The 20,556-nt window shown below is 46.3% G+C and overlaps 1 protein-coding gene across 2 annotated transcripts in view; it reads left to right on the forward strand.

Annotated features, from left to right (window-relative positions):
• The window catches only part of Cd6 (CD6 molecule), a 41,090-nt gene that overhangs the window by 9,191 nt on the left and 11,343 nt on the right, over window positions 1-20,556 (forward strand). For both annotated transcript variants that reach the window (XM_020176186.2, XM_074046586.1), the window contains exon 2: window positions 19,624-19,692. In XM_020176186.2, coding sequence (XP_020031775.2) covers window positions 19,624-19,692 — 69 coding nt within the window. The remainder of the gene's footprint in view (window positions 1-19,623; window positions 19,693-20,556) is intronic.

Here is a 20,556-nt window from a genome sequence, read left to right on the forward strand (position 1 = left end):
CCAGGACACTCCTGACCTCCATCATGACCCTGGCCCGGTTGGGGTCTCCAAGTGGTGCCAGCAGATGCTCATGGAGTCTTCATGAGACTGAAATTGAGGACCATGTTGGGGACATAGGCTGTGAGAGGAAGAGACTTGGAGCTGGGAACTTCTTGGGGGAACCCCGTCAGAACACCCTAATTTCAATTCGGCTCTCTGGGTCAGGCAGGACACACAGGAAAAGTCACTGTGTCTTCAGAGCTGGGCACAAAGCTGAACATGGCTCAGCCCATTTTGCAGAAGAACAAAGTGGAACTTGAGCAATGACACCAGCCACTGACAAACCTGGAAACAGAGTCATTTTTTGGTCACCCACCTACACCTGCCAGCTGCATATTCCTAAAGAGAGTTAGGGGAAAGAATTTTATCTGCATGTCAACGTATACTTTGCTAAGGTGCTTACCTCTTCTGGGAGGGGCAATTGGAAGGGAGGAGAAGATGAGGAGGCGCCCTGGACTGCCAGAGAGCCCATTCCTCTGCTCCTTAGCCCTGCATTTGCTCTTTGGAAAACAATTTACCAGATGAATTAAGCTCCCTGGAGAAATGTATTGCCCAAACAGATGGAATTCTAGAAATAATATAGCAGTAGCTAAGCTAGAAGAAAACCCCAGAGAGCTGCCAGCCAACTCCTCCCATTTGCCAGATGAGGAAACTGAGGGGCAGAGTGGGAAATGAGGTGTCCGAGGTCACCGACCCTATTTGCTCTATCATTTCCTCTCAATGTCTAGTTTTCAGTTACCTATGACTTTTTCTCTCAACTAGTTGAGAGTGGTTTGTAGACATACTGTTCCTTTCTCTTATTTCTCCAGTATTTTTTTGGTTTTACCTTTTGTTGTTATTACTATAATTATTATTATTTTGGAGACAGACTCTTAGAGTTTTGCTATGTTGCCCAGGGTAGTCTCAAACTTACTGGCTCAAATGATCCTCCTGCCTCAGCCTCCCAAGCAGCTGGAATTACAGATGCACACACACCACAGCGTCTAGCTGTATTTTGTTTTTGAAATAAGGACATTCTTTTATGTAACCTCAGTTCACTTACCAAAATCAGGAAATTGACATTGATACAATATCTTTTTGGTTTTTGTTTTTTATGGCGGCACTGGGGTTTGAACTCAAGACCTCACACTTGCTAAACAGGCACACTAACACTTGAGCCACCCCACCAGCCCCTGATACAATACAGTTAAATAGCTTACAGACTTTATCAGATTTTGTAGTCATTCCAGTAACATCTGACAGAAAATTCTGTTGAATGTGCTGCATTTAATTCTCATATCACTTTATTCTCCTTTAATCTGCAACACTCTCAGATTTTCTTTTTTGTTGGTGACATTGATCTTCTATATGAAGTACACAGGCCAGTTATTCTATAAAATGTCTGTCATGTGATTAAGATTGAGTCGTGCCTCTTTGGGCAGGAGCACCACAGATGTGATGTTCATCCTTCTCAGTGCATGGCATCAGGAGGTACATGGGACCATCTGGGCATCACTGGTGATCCAACTGATAACTTGGCTAAGGTGTCATCCACTGACTTTCTCCACTGTAAAGTTCCTCTTTCCACTCCTAGTTTGCATGTATCTTCTAGGTAGATTCTTTGAGAACAAATAAATAAATACATATGTATTTTGGTCCTTCTCAAATCTTTGTGCCTTAGCTGTACTGTTATTGATGATCCTTGCCCAAATCGGGTGTTAGAACGATTGCCTGATGCTGGTGTTTTAACTCCGTTATTCCTTCTCGTTTATCATTCTGACTTGGCTTTATCTGCTGCCGTAGTGGGTGGGAGTAAGCCAGTTGGCTCAGTGCATTGAAGACTGGTGGGAATGAGGCCAAGGCTGGAGTTCTCCCGCAGGTGAGCCTCTGACAGCTGCCATCTTGCCCTACTTCTGATTTTGGAGTTTGGTATGACTAGATCTCCCTCCACTTTTTCATTTTTTGCCATTTGTCGAGTCTATTACCATGTGTTGGGCACCGTTTCCAGTCACAGAGGTTATAGAACAAGGTCTCAGTCTTCAAGGAGCATGTACAGAATATATGTACATATATGTTTATACATGTATGTATGTATATTTTGTGATACTGGGGTTCAACTCAGGGCTAAATAGCCCTTTTTGTGTTTGATATGTTTGAGATAGGGTCTTTTTTTTTTTTTCCTATACTAGCCTCCAACTATGATCCTATTGATCTCTGCCTCCCAAGTAGCTAGGATTACAGGAGTGAGCCACCAGCCGTGGCAGTAGGAACTTATATTCTAATGGAAGAAATAGACAAGTAAACACGTTTTAAAAATCGCAGCACTTCAGAAAACTATGTGTACAACAAGAGCACCAAAGCACCACTGGGGTGAGGATCCGTGAGGCTGTGAGGCCTCCGAAGGTATCTGAGCAGAGACCTGGGCAATGAGCAGACATCAGCGAGGAGGACTTTTCAGGCAGAGGGAACAGCAATCGCAGAGAGCCTGAGGCAGGAGTGAGGTCAGCAAGCTAGAGGAGATTTCGGAGGGGTAAGGGCAGGGAGGAGATGGAGTTGGAAAAGTTGTGGGAGCTGGGGGCACAGATCAAGGGGTTTGGGATTAATCCAAGGGAAATGGGAAGTCTCAGGCAGTTGTCAGTCCAAATGGATATATCCATAAACACAAGTAAAACACTGAAACAAGGGCGTCAGTCAGTCAATGGCCTGCTGTCCAAGCTGGATTGAACTCTCCCTTTGTTAAAAAGTGCTATGCGTTGCACCACGTTGAGATTTTCTTCTTGATGTTGTCAGAAGCGTTGAAGAATTAGAAAAGGCATGCTTTGCTCACAGTGTGACTTGATACCATTTGATCTTATATCTTAAATTGTCTTCTGAAGCAAGCCTGGTGTGGAAAACACTTCACTAGTTGGTAGAAGTAGTAGGTGGGTAGAGGTACTGGGGACGGTGGGAGGCCGTGTTGTAAGGCATGGAAACGTGATCTACAGTAAGAGGTGGTGAGCAGGAAGAGTGCCCCCCAACTCCTGCAATCAGACCCCAACTGGTCCAACCCACCCTTTTTGATGTTGTTGTTGTTTTGAGATGGGGTCCCTCTATGTAGCCCAGGCTTCCCTAAATTCATGAGCCTCCTGCCTCCACTTCTCAAGTGCTGGAATTACAAGTGTGCACCACCTTATAAGGAACCAGCCCACCCTTTGACCAGGGAGAGAGTGAGGCCCTGGCAAGGGCAGGGACTTACCCAGGAGTTGTAAAAATGGCCAACCTCAATTCTACCAACTCACTTCACTCCCACCCAATTCTAGCTGAAAATTCAGACATGATGTAAACATTAGTCATCCTTATCATAAAAACATTATGGCAACCACATTAAAAGGAATGCAAAGCAAGAGAAGATCTGTCATCTAGGACCTTCACACATCACGGCCTTTCAATCTTGATGGAGGGAGTTTTTAGGCTCGGGAATGTCAAGGGCATTTAGCTGCATCTGCTGAAGGTGGGTGTGCTTCTGGGCATCAGGCTCGTTTTGATCAACGTTTTATTTGTCAGGCCACTGTGAGAACATGGGTTTTGGGCTCTGGGAAGCCAGCCTTCATTACAATCTCCACCACTTCTGCTGCAAACTTGAGCAAGTCCCGAACCTCTCTGAGGTAAAACAAATATGACTCATAGGTTAACCCCTCAGCTCTTGTACCGTAGACAGAGCCACGGCTCCCTGAAGACCTCTGTGGATAATTCCTAATCACCCACATTTGTGGAACTGTTTCAGTTGTAGCCATGTCACCATAGCTCTGAAACTCAGCCCTGAAAAGCACTTGTGAGCTTACAGACTCCATGGGCTTCCAGCAGTGAAGAAGGGCACCTCCCTCTATCTTGTTGGTTTCTCTCCTCTCTCCCAGAATTCTCTAGAAGCTCCTCTAGGCTCCCTCACATATACACATCCCAGCTTCTGTCACCTAGACAATTTGCATTATAAATATGTGTGTAAAGGTAGGTGACAATTTCTTGGTACCATAGACTGGGTGATACAAATACATAGAAATTTGTTTTCACACCGTTCTGGAGGCCGAAGTCCTAGATCACGGTGTGGGCAGGGTTGGCTCCTTCTGAGAGCTGTGAGGAAGAATCTGCTCCATGCCTCTGCTTCACTTTTAGTGGTTTACTGGCAATCTTTGGTTTGTAGAAACACCACTCCTTCCTAACACGACGATCTCCCTGTGCGCTGTGTCTGTGTCTGGTTTTATGAGACATCAGTCATGATGGACTAGGGCTTGCCCTCGACCTCATTTTAACTCAATGGCCTCTATAAAGACTATCTTTAGACAAGGTCACATTCTGAGGTAATGGGTATTAAAATTTTGGAGTCTTTTTTTGGGGGAGGGGAAAGAATTCAATCCATAGCAGTGTGTGTGTGTGTGTGTGTGTGTGTGTGTGTGTGTGTGTGTGTGTACTGGACCATTCGCTACAATGGGTGCAGACAGAAAAGAAAGACAACCCAAACAGTACTCAGAAGTGGCATTGCTGGGTCAGGACTATGGACTGGCTTCCTAGAGTGACTGTACCAAGTTTGTCTACCGGAAGTAGACAGAGGACCTGCTCAGTCCCCTGTGGTCTTGCCTGTCTTGCATCACAATGAGATGGATATTCTTGTGTGTTTGTGGGTCCTATGTGTTTCCTCTTCTGTGAGGTGTCCACTCCTGCCTGGTGCCCATTTTCCTGTTGGTCAACTTTTTCTCCTCCTCTGAGGACGAAGGTTCCCATCACTGCAGGTGAGCTGGAAGAAGCCGGAGAAGTCAGGGAGACTTTTCTGGCCTCAGATTTTCATTGAGAACTGTGCATCCTGGCTACTGCTACAGGTTGGAAGCCATTTCAGGCCCACAATCTCTTTCAGGACTCTGTAGGCCAGGGGCCTACAGAGAAATCAAAGGTAGATATTGAGAGTGGCTTGGATTTATAAAAATGACATGGTGCATAGATTGTCCCTTATGCAATATCTCAGCAGGGGCCTGGGCAGCCGTTTAAATGACATACATTCTGCAGCAAAATGCACAATTTTTCACACCCTGGGGAATAAAGACTACAAATGGCCTCAATGAGTTCGGGTCAGATCTTACCACCCATGGAGTTATGTAAACATCGTGTACCATGACAGCTACTGAGGCAGGCTGTGGGGTGCAGGTGTTCATTTCCCTTTTTCCCAGCTATACTAGGCTTGAACTCAGGGCCTCTCACTTGCTAGGCTCAACCACTTGAGCCATGCCCTTACTCCTTTTGCTCTTAGTTTGATTTTGATAGGGTCTAACTTCTCTGACTGGTCTCCAACCAATATCCTCCCACTTCCACCTCCGGAGTAGCTGAAATTACAGATGTGCACACCACACCCCATCCCCCATTCCCTCTTCTAGTCTCTTCACAACCCCTGGAGATTGTGTTGACAAAGTCACTGAGACTCAGAGAGGCTGATAAATACTGGTATTAAGAGGAAGAGAGGGATTTGACCCCACACCAGCTTAACTCCCAAACCCATATGCTTCCAACTCTATGGAGCCGGTTTCTCTGCTCCTCAGGATGCCAGAATTTGAAAACAAAGTCCCCAGCCAGATGAGCAAATGCAGAGAGCAGACTTGGGGTGAACAGGTAGATATGATTTCTTGAGTCAGATCTTTACCCCAAAGCAGAGCCTGGGATGCCCACCTTACACCTCTTCAAAAGTTCCCAAAGAGTCATCATGCATTGGCATTGACAAACTTCCCCCGGGTCATTGCCAGCCACAGGGTGAAGGTTAACAGACTTTGCACTGGGGGAGAGGCATTGGCCAGAGACATCCACGAACAGAGAAAGCAACAGTGCATTCCGAGTAGTGAAGTCAGGGCTGGAGCTCCTTTACCAAGAAGCCTGGGGGATCCCACCTTGCCAGCCCGCTGGTGGGGAAAGGGGTGTGTGTGTGTCCCCTACATGATCCTTGTTCCCACCTGCTAGGTCATTGAGCAAAGGCCTGGAGAGCTATTCTCACCCTTACTTCCTAATCCTTGAGAGCTCCTACTCATCCTCTAAGACCCCTCCCAATTGTCCCCTGCTCTCTTTGGAGTCAAAATTATTCCTCTCATCTCTGTTTTTCCCAGAGCACTTTGTTCTGAGCCCTGAGACTGAAAAATGGTCATAGTCAACCGCAAGCATGTCTGTATCTTCCACCAGGGCAGGCCTGGTCCAGAGCCTTCCATTCCCTGGGGCAACAAGCAAGCATTCAGAGAGGCAGAAACCGGAAGGACTTAGGCTACCTCAGAGGCATCCTCGATGTGAATAGCACAGGGGAGTGCAAGAAGATTGTATAGACAGATAGACGGCTTAGAGTGTGGGTTCGGATGTGGAGGAACCTAAAGTCACACTCTGAACCTGTTGCTTAGTGACTGTGACCTTGGGGAGGTCACATCACATTACTAAGACTTGGTTTTCTCGCCTGAAAACTGAGACTTCATGGGCCCCTCATAGAGAATAATGAGAAAGCATGTCTATGTACGCAAAGTAGGTGGACATGGCGGGTATTCAGAAGGGAGCTTCTGGGGAACCCACTTTTTTTTTTTCTTGAACTTGAGCCACTGGGTCCAGCTGAACCACATGGATTCATATGGCCACTGGTCACTGCCAGTCCCCAACTGTTAATGACACAAAGGTGCCATGGAGTATCAGATTCCATCCTCAATCCGTCCCCAGCTGCTGCTTCTTCTCCGTCTTCTTTTTTTTCTTCTCCCTCTTCCTCTCCCTCACCCTCTCCCCCTCCTCCTCCTCCTCCTGCTTCTCCTTCTTTCTTCTTGGTACTTGGGCTTGAACTCAGGGCCTACACCTTCAGCCACTCCACCAGCCTTTTCTTGCAATGGGTTTTTTTGAGATCAGGTCTCGTGAACTATTTGCCCAGGGCTGGCTTTGAACCTCAATTCTCCCGATCTCTGCCTCCTGAGTAGTTAGGATTACAGGCATGAGCCACCAGCGCCCAGCTTCCCCAGTTTCTTGTTCAACCTGGAATTGAACCTGGCTTCATTTAAAGGTAGGAGCTGGGTGTTGTGTAGGAGGGGGACTGTTGGACCATGGAGCCAATGGGCACAGAAGAGGTGCCTGGTGAGCCTGGCTGCTGAGTCTAGGCTGGTCCTTGAGGCCCAGAGGACACCCAGTTCCAGCCCAGCCTAAACTGGGCTGTTTGAGGAAAGCTGTGCTTCCTTCCACAGCAGGATACAATGATTTCTAGTGGCTTCTGGACAAGGTGGTCTTCTCTCAGGGGATTTAAGCCACCTCAGAAAGGTCTCGGCATCACCCAGGAGCAGAAGAGTGCTCATCCTTGCCCACACTCAGGTTTCATTCACCCAGAAACTGCTGCTCCAGCCTCCCCAGAAGACCTCACTGCAGCTCCTGGGCCAGTGGGTGGGGGCAGGCCCCAGATAAGATGTGCGGCTAGCAGTTCAGCCGCCACCCCTCCCAGCCCTCAGAAACCCAGCCCAACCTTTGCACGGAGGGACCACACTCTGGGAGACTTTCTACAATTTAATCTCTTGAATCTCTAACCCAACACACAAGGCCCTGCCCTACCTCCTGGCCTCTGTCCACTTGTTGAGGTGACTGCTGGATCTGGGGAACAAAATTGGATTCGAATGCTGGCTCGGTCAACTCCAAACTATGTGACCTTGATGGGTCACTCTGAGCCTCATTGTCAGTAAAACAGGTTCTCAATAGCACTTCCTTGGGGACTGTGATGTATTTCAAGTGCTGGGAACAAAGGAAGTCCTTGGTAAATGTGGGTGTGCTCCCCCTGACCAGTGATGGCTTCTTGACCTTCAGGCCCTCATCCAATGGTCACTGCTCCTACAATAATTTCCTGGCTGCTCCATCCTCTGGGTTCCTGGAGTACATTGTTCCTGCCTCTGTCTGCACCTATATCCCAGAGACAGGGTTATTGACACTTGCGTCTCCTAGCTGGACGCTGGGCAGAAGGCAAGCCTGCCTTTTCCTCACTGAAATGCTGAGGAGATAAGGTGAGTTCTGGACATTTCCATCCATGATAAGGATAACTAGGATTTGTTGATCATTTACTGAGGTGATCAGGTGGTGATTGAGAGAGCCCAGAAGACCCTCTGTCTGGGTTCAAATCCCTGCTGTACCTCCTATGAGCTCTGTTGTTCGAGAAAGTTCCTTAATTTCCTGAGTCCTAAACTTCCTCATTTGTAAAGTGATCATATAACCATACTTACCTCTGAGAACTATTAAGATTGGAAATCCACAGCCTTCCCACCCATGGAAAGCACAAGGATGCTTGGCAGAGCACATCAGTACAGATCAGACAATTTATAGAGATTTTCCACATATGCTTTTATTAAAAAAAAAAAGCCCCTATTTTTATTTTCTCTCTAAAATTTTATATAGTAAAATATAGAATTTAGAAAATACAGGGGAAAAAAGACCCCAATAATGCTACCTTCAAAGATAGTTATTGTTACTACCCTGTCATAGAAGCTTCCAGACATTTTGTAAGGCAGAAATATTGTAAACACACAGAGATGCACTGAGTGTTTTAACAAACCCCAAGTGTCCCCAGCCCCTAAATATACGAAATAATTTCGTTTTTGCCGTATTTGCTCTGCTCTAACAAGGAAATAAATAAGAAGAAAAATCATACAGCTATCGTTAAAGTACTTCCTTATTCTTCCCCACCCAGAGCGTCCATGTGCCGGAGTGTGGTTTGTGCACCCTCCCCTTTCACGTTTTTATGTTTCATGTTTTTAATTAGACAAAAACTATCCACGTACAGAGGAACATGAGCTGATTTTATGTGGTTGATATTCAACTGAACATACTGTTCTACATTTTTTTCTCCCTATATTTTTAAGATCTACCAAGTAGACAGAGATCTAGTTCATTTATGTAACTAGATTACCCAGTCTATGACACAACACAGTATATTTATTTCTAACTGGTAGACTATTATCCATTACTTCTATTTTTTTTTCTATTATGAATGTGAACACATCTGCAGGTGAACAAACCAGAGACTTTTTTCCCTGGGATATATTCACAAAGGTATAGTTTGGGGGTCAAGATATGACTACCTTGAACTTTATCGAGGTATCACAGCCATTTTTCTATATGCTGTATTTTTAAGTATATGATCATCCTGTATATTTTGTTCAGAAAATATTTTTCCACCTACCATACATATGGGCACACAAACATCTGTGATATACCATATGCATTTTTATTCATTGATTCAACAAGTTCTTCTTGAACACTTACAGAGAACCAGGAATGGGTTTTTCCTTGTGATCTTACATCAGTCCTGTGAAGTTTATGCATCTGTGAGATGAGAGAGGCAAGTCGGGCATATAAAGAGATTTACCCAAGGTCACACCCTAGTAGGGGGAAGTTGAAATTTGAATCCATGCATGTTTGATTCCAGTCCAATGCCCCTTCTGCTATAAGACCTAGTAGATGGTTTTCCCCCAATCAGATGAAAAGACTTTATTATCTCCTTAAACCTCCCTGTGAATTGGAGTCCAGAGGAGGGACCCAAACATCCTCCTCCTCCACTCCATGCTCTGAATTCTTATGGGGGGATCAGGAAGATGGTGCCCATGAAAGACCAGTATCTCTGCCTGTTGGGTTCTCTTGGAGCCAAATCTTTACTGTTATCCTTCGGGATTTTTTATTGAGGTGTTAAAATAAGAATAAGAGCTAGCGGTATTGTGAGAATAAGATAAAGATTATTTATTTGTAAAGTTCTCATCACCCTTCGTACCTTGGCGTCTCATCTTGCTATCTGGCAGCTGCAAAGAAGGTATAGCCTGAATGAACCTGGAGCCCAAGACCAGAGCCTTTTCTTTTAGAGACACTCCTGTTACTATGGCAACTGCAGTCCACATCTCCACTCCAAGAGCACAGGATGCCATATTTGCAGAGCCAGAGAAGCGAGCAGCCAAGTTGCAAATGAAAGGCGGCTTCAAAGAAAGAGGGGAGGGAAGAGGAAAGGATGCAGCTTTGGGGAAGGTGGACTTGTCCCCTTGCAGAGAAGGCTGAGGAGCTCTCAGAGTAGTCTTGATCCTGGGGATAGATTATACAATTGATGGCCAGTGTCCTCCATGTCCACTCAGGGCTGAACCAGAGAAAGGCACTCAGACGTCAGGATGGTGATAAAAAAACCAGCTGCCATATACCAAGTACTAAACTCTTATGTCACAACACACTCCCTAAAGCAAGCCTGCATGGCCTGTATATTATGCCCACTGCAGGCTAAATGCAAAATTTAGCTGGGCTTAGTGACTTTCCCAAGGTCACACAGCTAGAGACAGGCAGAGATGGTTCAGGTCATTGTTTATCTGTCTCCAAAGTGACTTTTCTTAATCACGAAAAAAGAACATCCTGCGAGTGGAAGCTGTGATGAAAATGAATTGGTGCCTGGGGAAGGTTGTACCTCTTCTACTCTCTAGAACATTCTATTTATGCTTATCTCCTTTACTACTCGCTGCAGCCACAGCCCAGGGAACAAGTTCAGTAAATGTTAATGGAATTGAGCGCAGTCTGGCAGTAGACTCATTTCTCAGCTTTCAGGAGAACACAGCTCACTTTCTCAAGCGAGGGAGAGGGAGGTTCCAGGAATTAAACATACCCCAAAGCCCATCGCGTTTCATGATTGTATCTTTATGCTCCCTGACAGTGAAGGTTATAAATTTTTCTTTACTTCTCTTTGGAGGAGGGGCAGGATGCATGAAAGACACCATGCACGTGAACATCCTCTGCCGTTCACAAGGTGACAAATGAGAGTTTAAAAGACTGAAGTCCTTTGACCTGGATGACCAAAGTCCATTGCAGTTTTGATTCCTTGAGCCTTGACCACCCACCTCCCTCTGTCAATCAAATGTGCAGAGTTCCCTTTCTGTCCCTAAGGAAGAGAGAGAGAGAGAGAGGAGAGAGAGAGAGAGAGCTGCTTTTCCTCAGCTCCAAGGGGTGAAAAGCAGCCTCAACCTTCCTAGACTTGGAGACTCCAGTGGCACAAGCTGATCTATTCACTATGATCAGTTACCTTTGTGAGTGAGGGTGACAGGTCCAACTGAGCCCCCAGGACAGTCTTAGTTTATTGAGATTACGTTAACTCAGTCCAACTGGGTGACACAGTCTTTCTGAGTCCCTCCACAGGCAGAAGACAACCACCCCCCTCAATCAGAGTACATTACTTATGACAGCCAGCACCAAGCTATTTTCCAATTTTAATGAAATTGCAGGGGTTTTCTTTTTATTTTTCCTAGTTGCCTTACAGATAGTTCTTCATGAATAATATCAAAGAAATTAAAATAAAAACGTTCACAACAGTCCGGGGCCCCTCCCACCCAAGGCTCCTCTCCCTACTTTCTATGGTTCTACTAGAGTTGGTTCTCATTTTTCAACTGGCCAGTCCTACTCTGGCCTCTGAACTGATACAAGAAGGTTTTAGACAGTGGAGGAGCCAGCTGCTAAGAAGGGGTGGGGACTCTGGATAGCCAGACTTCATCTTGTGAGGACCAGGAACCCCAGCCCCAGCCCCGGGGGAGGAAGGTCTCCTCATAGCTGCTTATCTTGGGACCTTTCCAGAAATTAGTTCCTGAGCTTGCATGTTGAGTTGTGTCCACAATTGTGTAGTGAAAGGCAGATGATCATTTCTAAGCTCAGGACGGTTGAGTAGTGCAGAGTTGGAAGGAGTTTGGGAGGCCACAGGCTGTGGAGAACACCCTGCCTTGGCGTAGTCAAAGAAGGGATCTGTGCTTATTTCCAACCCAGTGGACTGGAATGGTTAAGAACCAGAGAGGCTGGGTTCAAATCCTAGCGCTGTCATTTCCTAGCTATGTGATCTTGGGTAAATTACTAAACCTCTCTGTGCCTCTGTTTCCCAACACCCTGTAGACTTGCTATGAGAATTAAGTTGGTTCCGTCAGCTAAGGTATTTTTTAAAGGGCTTGGTGTGTAAAAAGTACTAAGGAAATGTCAGCTGTCATGGCTGAGCTGTGTCAGGAGGTTTATGATGAGAGCAAGGGGAAGCACTGCCGTGTCTCTCCCTGATGTCCCTCTTGGACTTGGGATGTCCAAGATGTGTGACAGGGTGGGTTGGAAGTGGGACACTAAGTACCCATCTGGCTGCCTCTCAAATGGCCACCTGCAAACTGGGAACCACAGTTCAACTGTCCACCCATTGTGATTAGGGCCTGGGTACAGGCAGGTGTTTCTGGGCGTCTCCCTGAACCAGCACTCTGAATACCTGGAGCCGAGCCAGGCCTCGGAAGGCAGGTCAGCCTTCATCACTCTTGCTGAGGACACACAAGGCCAGGCTGCACACACAAGGCGCATCATGGTCTCTAAGTAAACAGGGCCCATGCCCCTCCCAAGACCCAGGGAGAACTGGGTGCCAGTATTGCAGACAGACCCACCCCACTCTGCCCAGAGCCACAGCTGGGCAATCTGGAAGAGCCTTGCCCTAGGAACCTAGGAGCCTGAGGCCTTGGGGTTCAGTTACTCTAAGCTCAGATTTTGTATCAGTTCAGCAAGATCAGTGGCCTGGGCAATAACAATAACCACATCTGCATGGTCTCAACAGTTTACAGAATGTTTGTCCCCAGAAGCATCATTAATTCCAGCTTATATCTGAGGGACAAAGGCTGAACCTGGCAAAGTGACCATCTGAAAGTCACTCACTGACAAGAGATAGAGCTGGACTCCAACCCACACCTTTGGATGCAAAGCCCATGGGTTTGACTTTAATCTGACACGGGGTACAATACACAGGCCACTTGAGATTGCTCTGAGGGGTGCAGAGATGATCTATGTGGAAGGCTTAGGAGTTGTCATTCCCCATCCTGAGACTCTGACTTCCTTCCTTTCTCTGGTCTGAAGCAGAGCTGTCTGACACAAATGATGTGAGCCTTTCTTTCTTTCTTTCTTTCTTTTTTTTTTTTTTGGTGCTGGAGATCCAACCCTGGACTTATGCGAGGCAAGTGCTCTATCACTGACCTGCATACCCTCCCAGCTTCTGTAATTAAAATTTCCAGTAGCCACATTCTTAAAAAGTGAAAAGAAACAAATAAAGTTAATTTAACAATATATTTTATTTAACTCAACCTATCTGAAATATTATTTCAACATGCCAGAAGAATAACTAATGAGCCTCTTTTGCACCCTTTTTCTCATTGAGTCTTCAAAACACAGTGTGTACTGTACACTTAAGCATGTCATAATTGGGGCACTCAAATTTACCCAGAACTTCACCATGGGTATTCAGATTTCATAAATTTCCAATTGGAGAGGGAAGTTCATCTATCTAAGTTATTCCAAGCATTTAACAAAAGCTTTCCAATGACTGAATTGAGCATCGATCTTTAAAATTAAATAGAAATGAATGGAGTGAAATGAAATGAAATGAAATTTTCGGTTCCTCATTCACACAAACCATATTTTAAGAGCTCAGTAGCCATGTGGGGTCAGTGCATACTGGACCAGACAGCAAAGCATTCTGCACACGACTCTCTCTCCCAGCTAGACAGACCAAACTCTGGGACCTTAAGTTCATGCTCTCTGCTGTCTTTAAGCATACCAGCTGTTTGTGTTCTGTGACAACAGGCTCAGGCTCTGTAATGATAGACTGAGAGTGCAGAAAAGCTGTCCTGTCTGTATTGACAGTGTTAAAAAGCTGTACTGGGGATGGAAGGTGGCTTCCAGAATCAGCCTGCTCAGGTTCAAACCTCACTTTTATTACTGCCCAGCTGGGTGACCCTGGGTGATTCATTTAACCCCTCTGTGTCTGTTTTCTCAGTGGTGACATAGAACTGATAGTGGGACCCACACCAGAGGGTACTTGTGAGGTCTCCAATCCATTCAACATGTAAAGCACATAGATACATCAGTAGAGCATACAGTAAGCGTCCAATAGATGCTGACTTTCAGTACAGATTTTTATCTAATTATAATTAAAGAATGCAAGGACTGGAAGAGATCAGAAGTGCATCTGTCTATTGTTATGCCAGTGAGAAAACAGGTCCAGAGAGGGCAAAGGAATTGCCCATGGGCACACAGCAAGTTAATGACAGGAATCAACCAGGACCCCCATTCGCCAGTGCTCAGCCCAGTGACCCCTCCACTCTGACACCACCTCCTCCACAGAATGGTGACATTTTTGGAAGCAGTTCTTTGACTTTCCAACCACATGAGGTCCTCATTTCCTCCCCAGGAGTGAGTCCAACTTTGGCTACTGGGCCACCTGGTCTGTCCTGGCCTTTTCTGTGGGAGCAGAGAGCCTGGATAGGCAGTTTTAAAACTCTTTGCATGAGTACTGGGAAGTCATCCCATGGTCCCCCCAGAAAGATGCCCTGAGTATTTACTTGTAGAGCTTTCATTTTTGTTTTAATACAGAACATTTGAAAATTTTAGAACAACACAAATCAGACAGAAAAGAGGAAAACTCACCTTGGAAACATGTGCTTTCTTTTTCCTATGATATTTTCTCTGTAGTAGACTGAATTTCACATATTCCTTCCCGTTAACATCTCTGTGTCCCTCTGCTGGGTAAGGCACTGTGCCAGGTTCACAGGGTGAACAAAACAGATTCAGGCCCTGCTCATGGGAAACCTAGCATCTAGCTGTTAAGCAGCTCTCAAGCAGAATAACCACGTCCTTACCGTGGTGGAGCCCATGAAGAAGAATCTTAGGCTACAAAAATTTGAGCTCTCCATTGGTCTTTGGAAGACATTCACAAGCTTAAAACCTGGCCAGGGAAGGGCTGTGAAGGGAACACAAATCATATTTAGAAGAACTGGGTTCTCTGCTTCCACCACTTAGCATTGTGGCATCAGCTTTTCTCCACACCATTAAAAACTCTTTGCAGCCGGGCACTGGTGCCTCATGCCTGTCATCCTAGCTACTCAGGGGACCAGAGAATCATGGTTCAAAACCAGCCTGGGCAAATGGTTCATAAGACCCTATCTCATAAAAACCCATCACAAAAAAGGGCTGGTGGATGACTCAAGGTGAAGGCCCCGAGTTCAAGCCCCAGCGCCAAACAAAACAAAACAACAAAAAACCTCTTTACACGTACATTTTTTGGGCAAATATTTTTAACCTACTGTATTTTACTAACCAATCCCCCATCGCTCTTAGACAATCCAGTGTCTCCAGTTTGGTTGGTTTGTTTCGGGTTCATCGCTGTTGTTGTTGTTGGGCTCAGAGAGGATGGGTGAGTCACCGGAGTCACACAGTCAGACTGGAAAAGGAACTGAGAACCATCTGATTTCCAAAGCGTCATCTCTGGTCTATGGAGTGTGGCATTTGGGGGCTGTTCCTTTAGGAGAGGTCCCCAGAGGTGGAACTCCTGGATCCAAAGAGCTCGGTTTGTTGTTATCGATGTTGTTAGGGCTGTCAGCATATGCACTTGCAAACACTTTCTCCTGGTTTTTAAAATGTGTTTCTAGCAGTGACATACGCCACACTTCCCACACTGGCCCTTTTTGTAGAACCCATCTCTTTACTTCTGAAGTGCTGCCTTCCCACCCTGCCTCCTCCCCACTGCACGAAATCTCTTTATCCCTCATCCACTCAGCTGGCATTAATTATGCACCTATGATTTTCTCACCACATCTGCCAATGGGCAGCAGGTTCCTCAGTTCACTTACCTGACTGCCCAGGGCAGTGTCCTGGCTGAGTCCCTGAAGTGATACAAGAGTCTCACCACTGAGTTTGCTCTGACATGGGCTGGCCAGAGAGGGCCTCCATCTCCCTTAGGTGGCTAAGCCTCCCCTCTCCGTATGTTCCTTATCTTGCAGATGTCCCCAGAAAACCCCAGGGGCCTGAGTGACACCAGAAATATCAGAGTCCTGTCTTCTCAGCTCTGAACCAGGAAGCTCTTCTGTGGTTTTATTTGTTTGTTTTTGTTTCGCTATGTAGCCCAGGGCCGCCTCCTGCTTCAGCCTCCCCAGTGCTGAGATTAAAGACATGCACCACCACACCCAGCTTCTTCTGTGCTTTTGTCCATCCTGTGCTGAGTCCCCTCGCTGCACCTTCCTTTAGAGCCTTTTTCACTCACTCTGCTCAAGTCCTGTCCACCTTGGGGGCTTCTGCTTGGCACTGGCCTGGAAACGCCACCTCCTTCCTGGGCTGGGGGAGCACTCCCAATCTCTTTCTTCTCCTCTATCCCCTCCCCTTCTTGATCTATCAGTTCCTAGAAAGTGGGACATGGCTCAAGATGATAATTTCGGGTGGCGAATGAATGGATTTAGAGTTAAGTAACACTGAAACATGTGGTAATGAAAGCTTAGATGAAGATTTTCTTGTCAATAGTATCAGTCCTTCTTTGAGCATTTCTGAATGGTTTTATTATTTTTATTATTTTGCGGTACTGGGGTTTGAACTCAGGGTTCTGCTCTTGTGAAGCAGGTGCTCTACCACTTGAGCCACGCCTGTCTATTTTGCTCTGGTTATTTTGGAGATGGGGGTCTTGCTTTTTGCCCAAACCAACTTCGACCAGGATTCTAATTTATGCCTCTCAGCTAGTTGGTACAATCAGCATATGCCACCATGCCCAGTCATAGGTTGAGATGGGGTCTCATGAATTTTTTTTGCTTGATCTGGCCTCGAATCACCATCCTCCCTCTCTCAGACTCCCAAGGAGTTAGGATTACAGGTGTGAACCCCCCAGCACCGGCTAGTATGCTTATTTTTCTAATTACCTTCTATTGCAGTCAAGCAATATAAACAGTCCCTGTATGTTTTAATGTTGTCTAAGTTTTGCATGTCAACATAGCTACCTAGTTTTACAGATGATTTATTTTTAAAGTAAAGCTTTTAAAAAAATCTTTTTCTTTCATTGCAATTTTCTTTTCTGAATTTTGCTCTCCTTGCTCAAAACAGCCTGAAAATCCCTCCGACTGACACGGGTCAATTTCTTTCTTTATGAGGGCTTTGTAAGATGCCATGCTGAGAAAAGACCATAATTTATTCAGCAGTTCTTCCATGAGTCGGCATTCACTCCATCTCCACTTTTTCTCTGTTCAAAAAAACTGCAATGGACATTTTTATGTTCAGGCACCTTCATGGTGTAAAGCAAATTCACAGGAAAGGGCAAAGGTTCCTTATCTAATATTATCTAATATTATTCCAGCAAAAAATCTAACCAACTTGAAATGTGAAGTGCAAAGCCCAGCAAAGATGATGGTCACCTTGTCGAGGAGGTCCTTGTGCTGCACTTGGCCCTTTGTGAATCAAGGCCCAGGTGGAAAGAGGGTTTGAAGTAGCTTTTACTTTTGTTTCTGCAGCACAGATGCTACAGAACACAAAAGCCATTGTCCTTTCTTGGAACAGGGGACAGGAGAATGCCTGTGACACAAAAAATTCAAGAACTTGAATTAAGCCACTTTAATAAACATTTTAATCAGTTGTCCTTGGAGTTGGCAGCTTCCTGCTCACTCTTCCATTCAGTCAGTCAATCAACAAACACTGCGTTGGGCACCCAGCATTGAGTCCAGGATTTCCTGGTCTGAGAGAAAACGTGTGCCTTTATGCATGAGAAAGTGATTTCACAGATGGAGATGATGCCAAACTGAGCTGAAACCTCCCACATACAAATTTGATCATACAGATGGTCAGATACACAACTGCACACAAACACAGCCACGATCATACACTAACACACAGTCACTCACACACACGCACTACAGCCAGCATTCCAGTCCTCCCTCTTGCCCCTCCCCCACACATGCAGGAATATGGAGAACTACACTGGAGCACTGGGACCGTTGCTGTGGGAACCAGGATTCTTAAATCTGCACTTGTGTGCATCTGAATTCTTGCCCTGAATATTACATTTGCTGCAGTTTGTGTTCTGAATTCTGAGTCGTTTCCCCTTCAGGGGTCAGGCTGGGCAGCCAGCCGGGGAGTTGGTGAGGGTGGGCAATTAAAGTCCTGATTACTTTCAGTCTGGGTGATGGAGTGGCCCGGCTGTGTCTGCAGGGGTGCATGCTCACGGGCTCTGACTGTGAAATCTTCCCAGGGGAAGCTACTAAAACGTACCGCAGTCAGGCTGAGTCTTCCACCTCTGTATCAGCCACACTGGACTGAGCTGTCATACAGCCCCAGATCTTCACCACTTAACACAATAAAGGTTTAGTTCTTACTCATTCAAAATCCAAGTTTGCATTGATTGCACCTGGAACCAGGGGCTTCTATGTCCCACAACAAGGAAGACACAGGTGTAGCAGGCTCACCACCTCTGTCCAGCCTTGAATGCTCCAGCCTAACTGCACGAGAAACAGGAAATGCACAGAGACTCATTTAGGAAACAGGGACTAGGTCCTGGCTCAAGTAGTAGCGCACTTGAGGCCCTGAGTTCAATCCCTAGTACCACCAGGCAGGGCATGGTAACCTGTAATCCTAGTTACTTGGGAGGCAGAGATAAGAGGATCAAGGTTTGAGCCCAGCTGGGATAAAAAGTTAGCAAGACCCTATCTCAAAAACATAGTGGTGCATGCCTGCAACCCCAGCTACTCAGGAGGAGAACAGAAGCCCAAGGCTGCACAGGCCTTTGATAGACAAAGTAAAGTGAAGGGGCTGGGGGCTTAGCTCAAGTGGTAGAGCACGTGCCTAACAAGTGTGAGGCCCTGAGTTCAAAAACGTCCAATACTACCAGGAGAAGAAGAAGAAGAGTATAGTATGCTATATGCAAACACCTTGGATATGACTGACCCTTAGCAAAGGTCAGTTTTTCAGTGTCTGAAAGCAGTTTGTAGGTCTGGGGATGTAACTGAGTGATAGAGCACTTGCCTAACATGCATAAGGCCCTAGATTCAATCCCTGGCATCACACGCACATGCACACGTATGCATGTGTGCACATGTGCAAAATAAATATCAGAGACAGAGATCCAGGCCAACAAGAGCAAAAAAAAAAAAAAAATACCATGAAGTAGACCCCATCTTAACAACAACAAACAATTAGGGCGTGGTGGTACATGCCTGTCATCCAGGCTACACGGGAGGCATAAATAGGATTGTGGTCCAGACCAGCCTGGGCAAAAAAAGATGTGAGAGTGTATCTCAAAAATAACCAGAGAAAATGGGGCTGAGGGTATGGCTCAAGTGGTAGAGCACCTGCTTATAAATATAATATAAATGAATGAATGAATGAATAAATAAATAAATAAACAAATGCACTTCATAGTCCAGTGGTTTCCAGGATCTACCAATTACCCTAAACTGTAGCATCAAAGTCTCCAAACAGAAATGCTTTCCTAAGTCCTCCCAGTTTCAAGCTTCCTCCCTGTGCTTGCACCTCACAGGTTGTCTTATTTCAGCCTCACAATACTTTTCCCAACAAATTCGGTCTCGCAGAGACAATCTATCCATCCATCCATCGTCTCATACCCAGTAAGTGGGATGCTGCCACTCCAACAGGTAAGAATTTCCTCTACTTTGAAGAGCGACTAAGGTCCCCAAGCTGAGGACCATATCTTTCCAAAGGTCTCATAAGGCCATGGCAAGCTCCATAGAGTGCCCCTGTCATCAAGGCACCTCTGAGACCTCCATGCCTGAGCTCACAAACTCACCTGGCTCTGCTGGTTTATTTCAGGTCTCCCCTCCCCAGCCCCGTCTGGCCAGCACAATACCAGCAGTGCAGAGAGCAGGCCCTTGAAGCCAGGTGAGAAAACGATCTTTCTGGGGGCCTCAAAGTCAGCTGAGACTACACAGGTAGTCTCCCGGATAATGAGAAGGGGAAGTGGACTTTCAGGGAGCCAGGGAAGCTCCTGGACTTCAGCCAACACTCCTCCTTCCTTGCCCAAGGGCTGAACTTCACCCCAGATTTCCCTTGAGATCTGAGAATATCAGGAGCCACTGCTAAGTCACATACGCATTTCTTGAGTACATGGAAGGGGTTGTGGAGGACAAGCTAGAAGTTCTTGGTAGGGTGCCGGGTGCCATTGGATCGGTCATTTGCTCAGCACATATTTACTAAGGACAAGTGCTATGCAAAGCCGTATGCTAGCACTGAGCTTCATTCTGGGCAAAAATGGGTGAGGGGCTCCCACAGGAAGGGCTCTGAGAGGGTAGGACCCACTCCTGATGCAGTGGTTGTCTTCTACCTGGTGGCCACCCCCCTCATGGGACCTCTAGGGCTGTGGTCACTGTGGTAGCCTCCAGAACAGTACATTTAGAGCAGCCAAGAGGCCTGGGAGGGACTCATGGGCCCCACTGGGCCAGGGCCCCTGTGCCAGAGCTCTCCCCTTCTGTCACAAAATGGTGCTCCTGGAGTAAGGGAACACATGGGATTTGTGGGACTGGACCTCTGGTTCTCTCCATCATCCCAGTCCTAACTCATTCTAATCTCTAAAGTCACTCTTGAACCCCATCATCTCCTGACTCTAGGAGACTCAGGCCTCAAAGAGGGTCCGAGGATAAGCCAACCCACCCCTTTTGCAGATTGGATGGCTGAGGTCCAGAGCCAAGCAGGGTGGTGGCCAAGATCACACACAGAGTCAGTGGTGGAGGCCCAGCCACTGCCCAC

Source organism: Castor canadensis, chromosome 1 (genome assembly GCF_047511655.1).
Source record: "Castor canadensis chromosome 1, mCasCan1.hap1v2, whole genome shotgun sequence".
NCBI classification, from domain to species: Eukaryota; Metazoa; Chordata; class Mammalia; order Rodentia; family Castoridae; genus Castor; species Castor canadensis.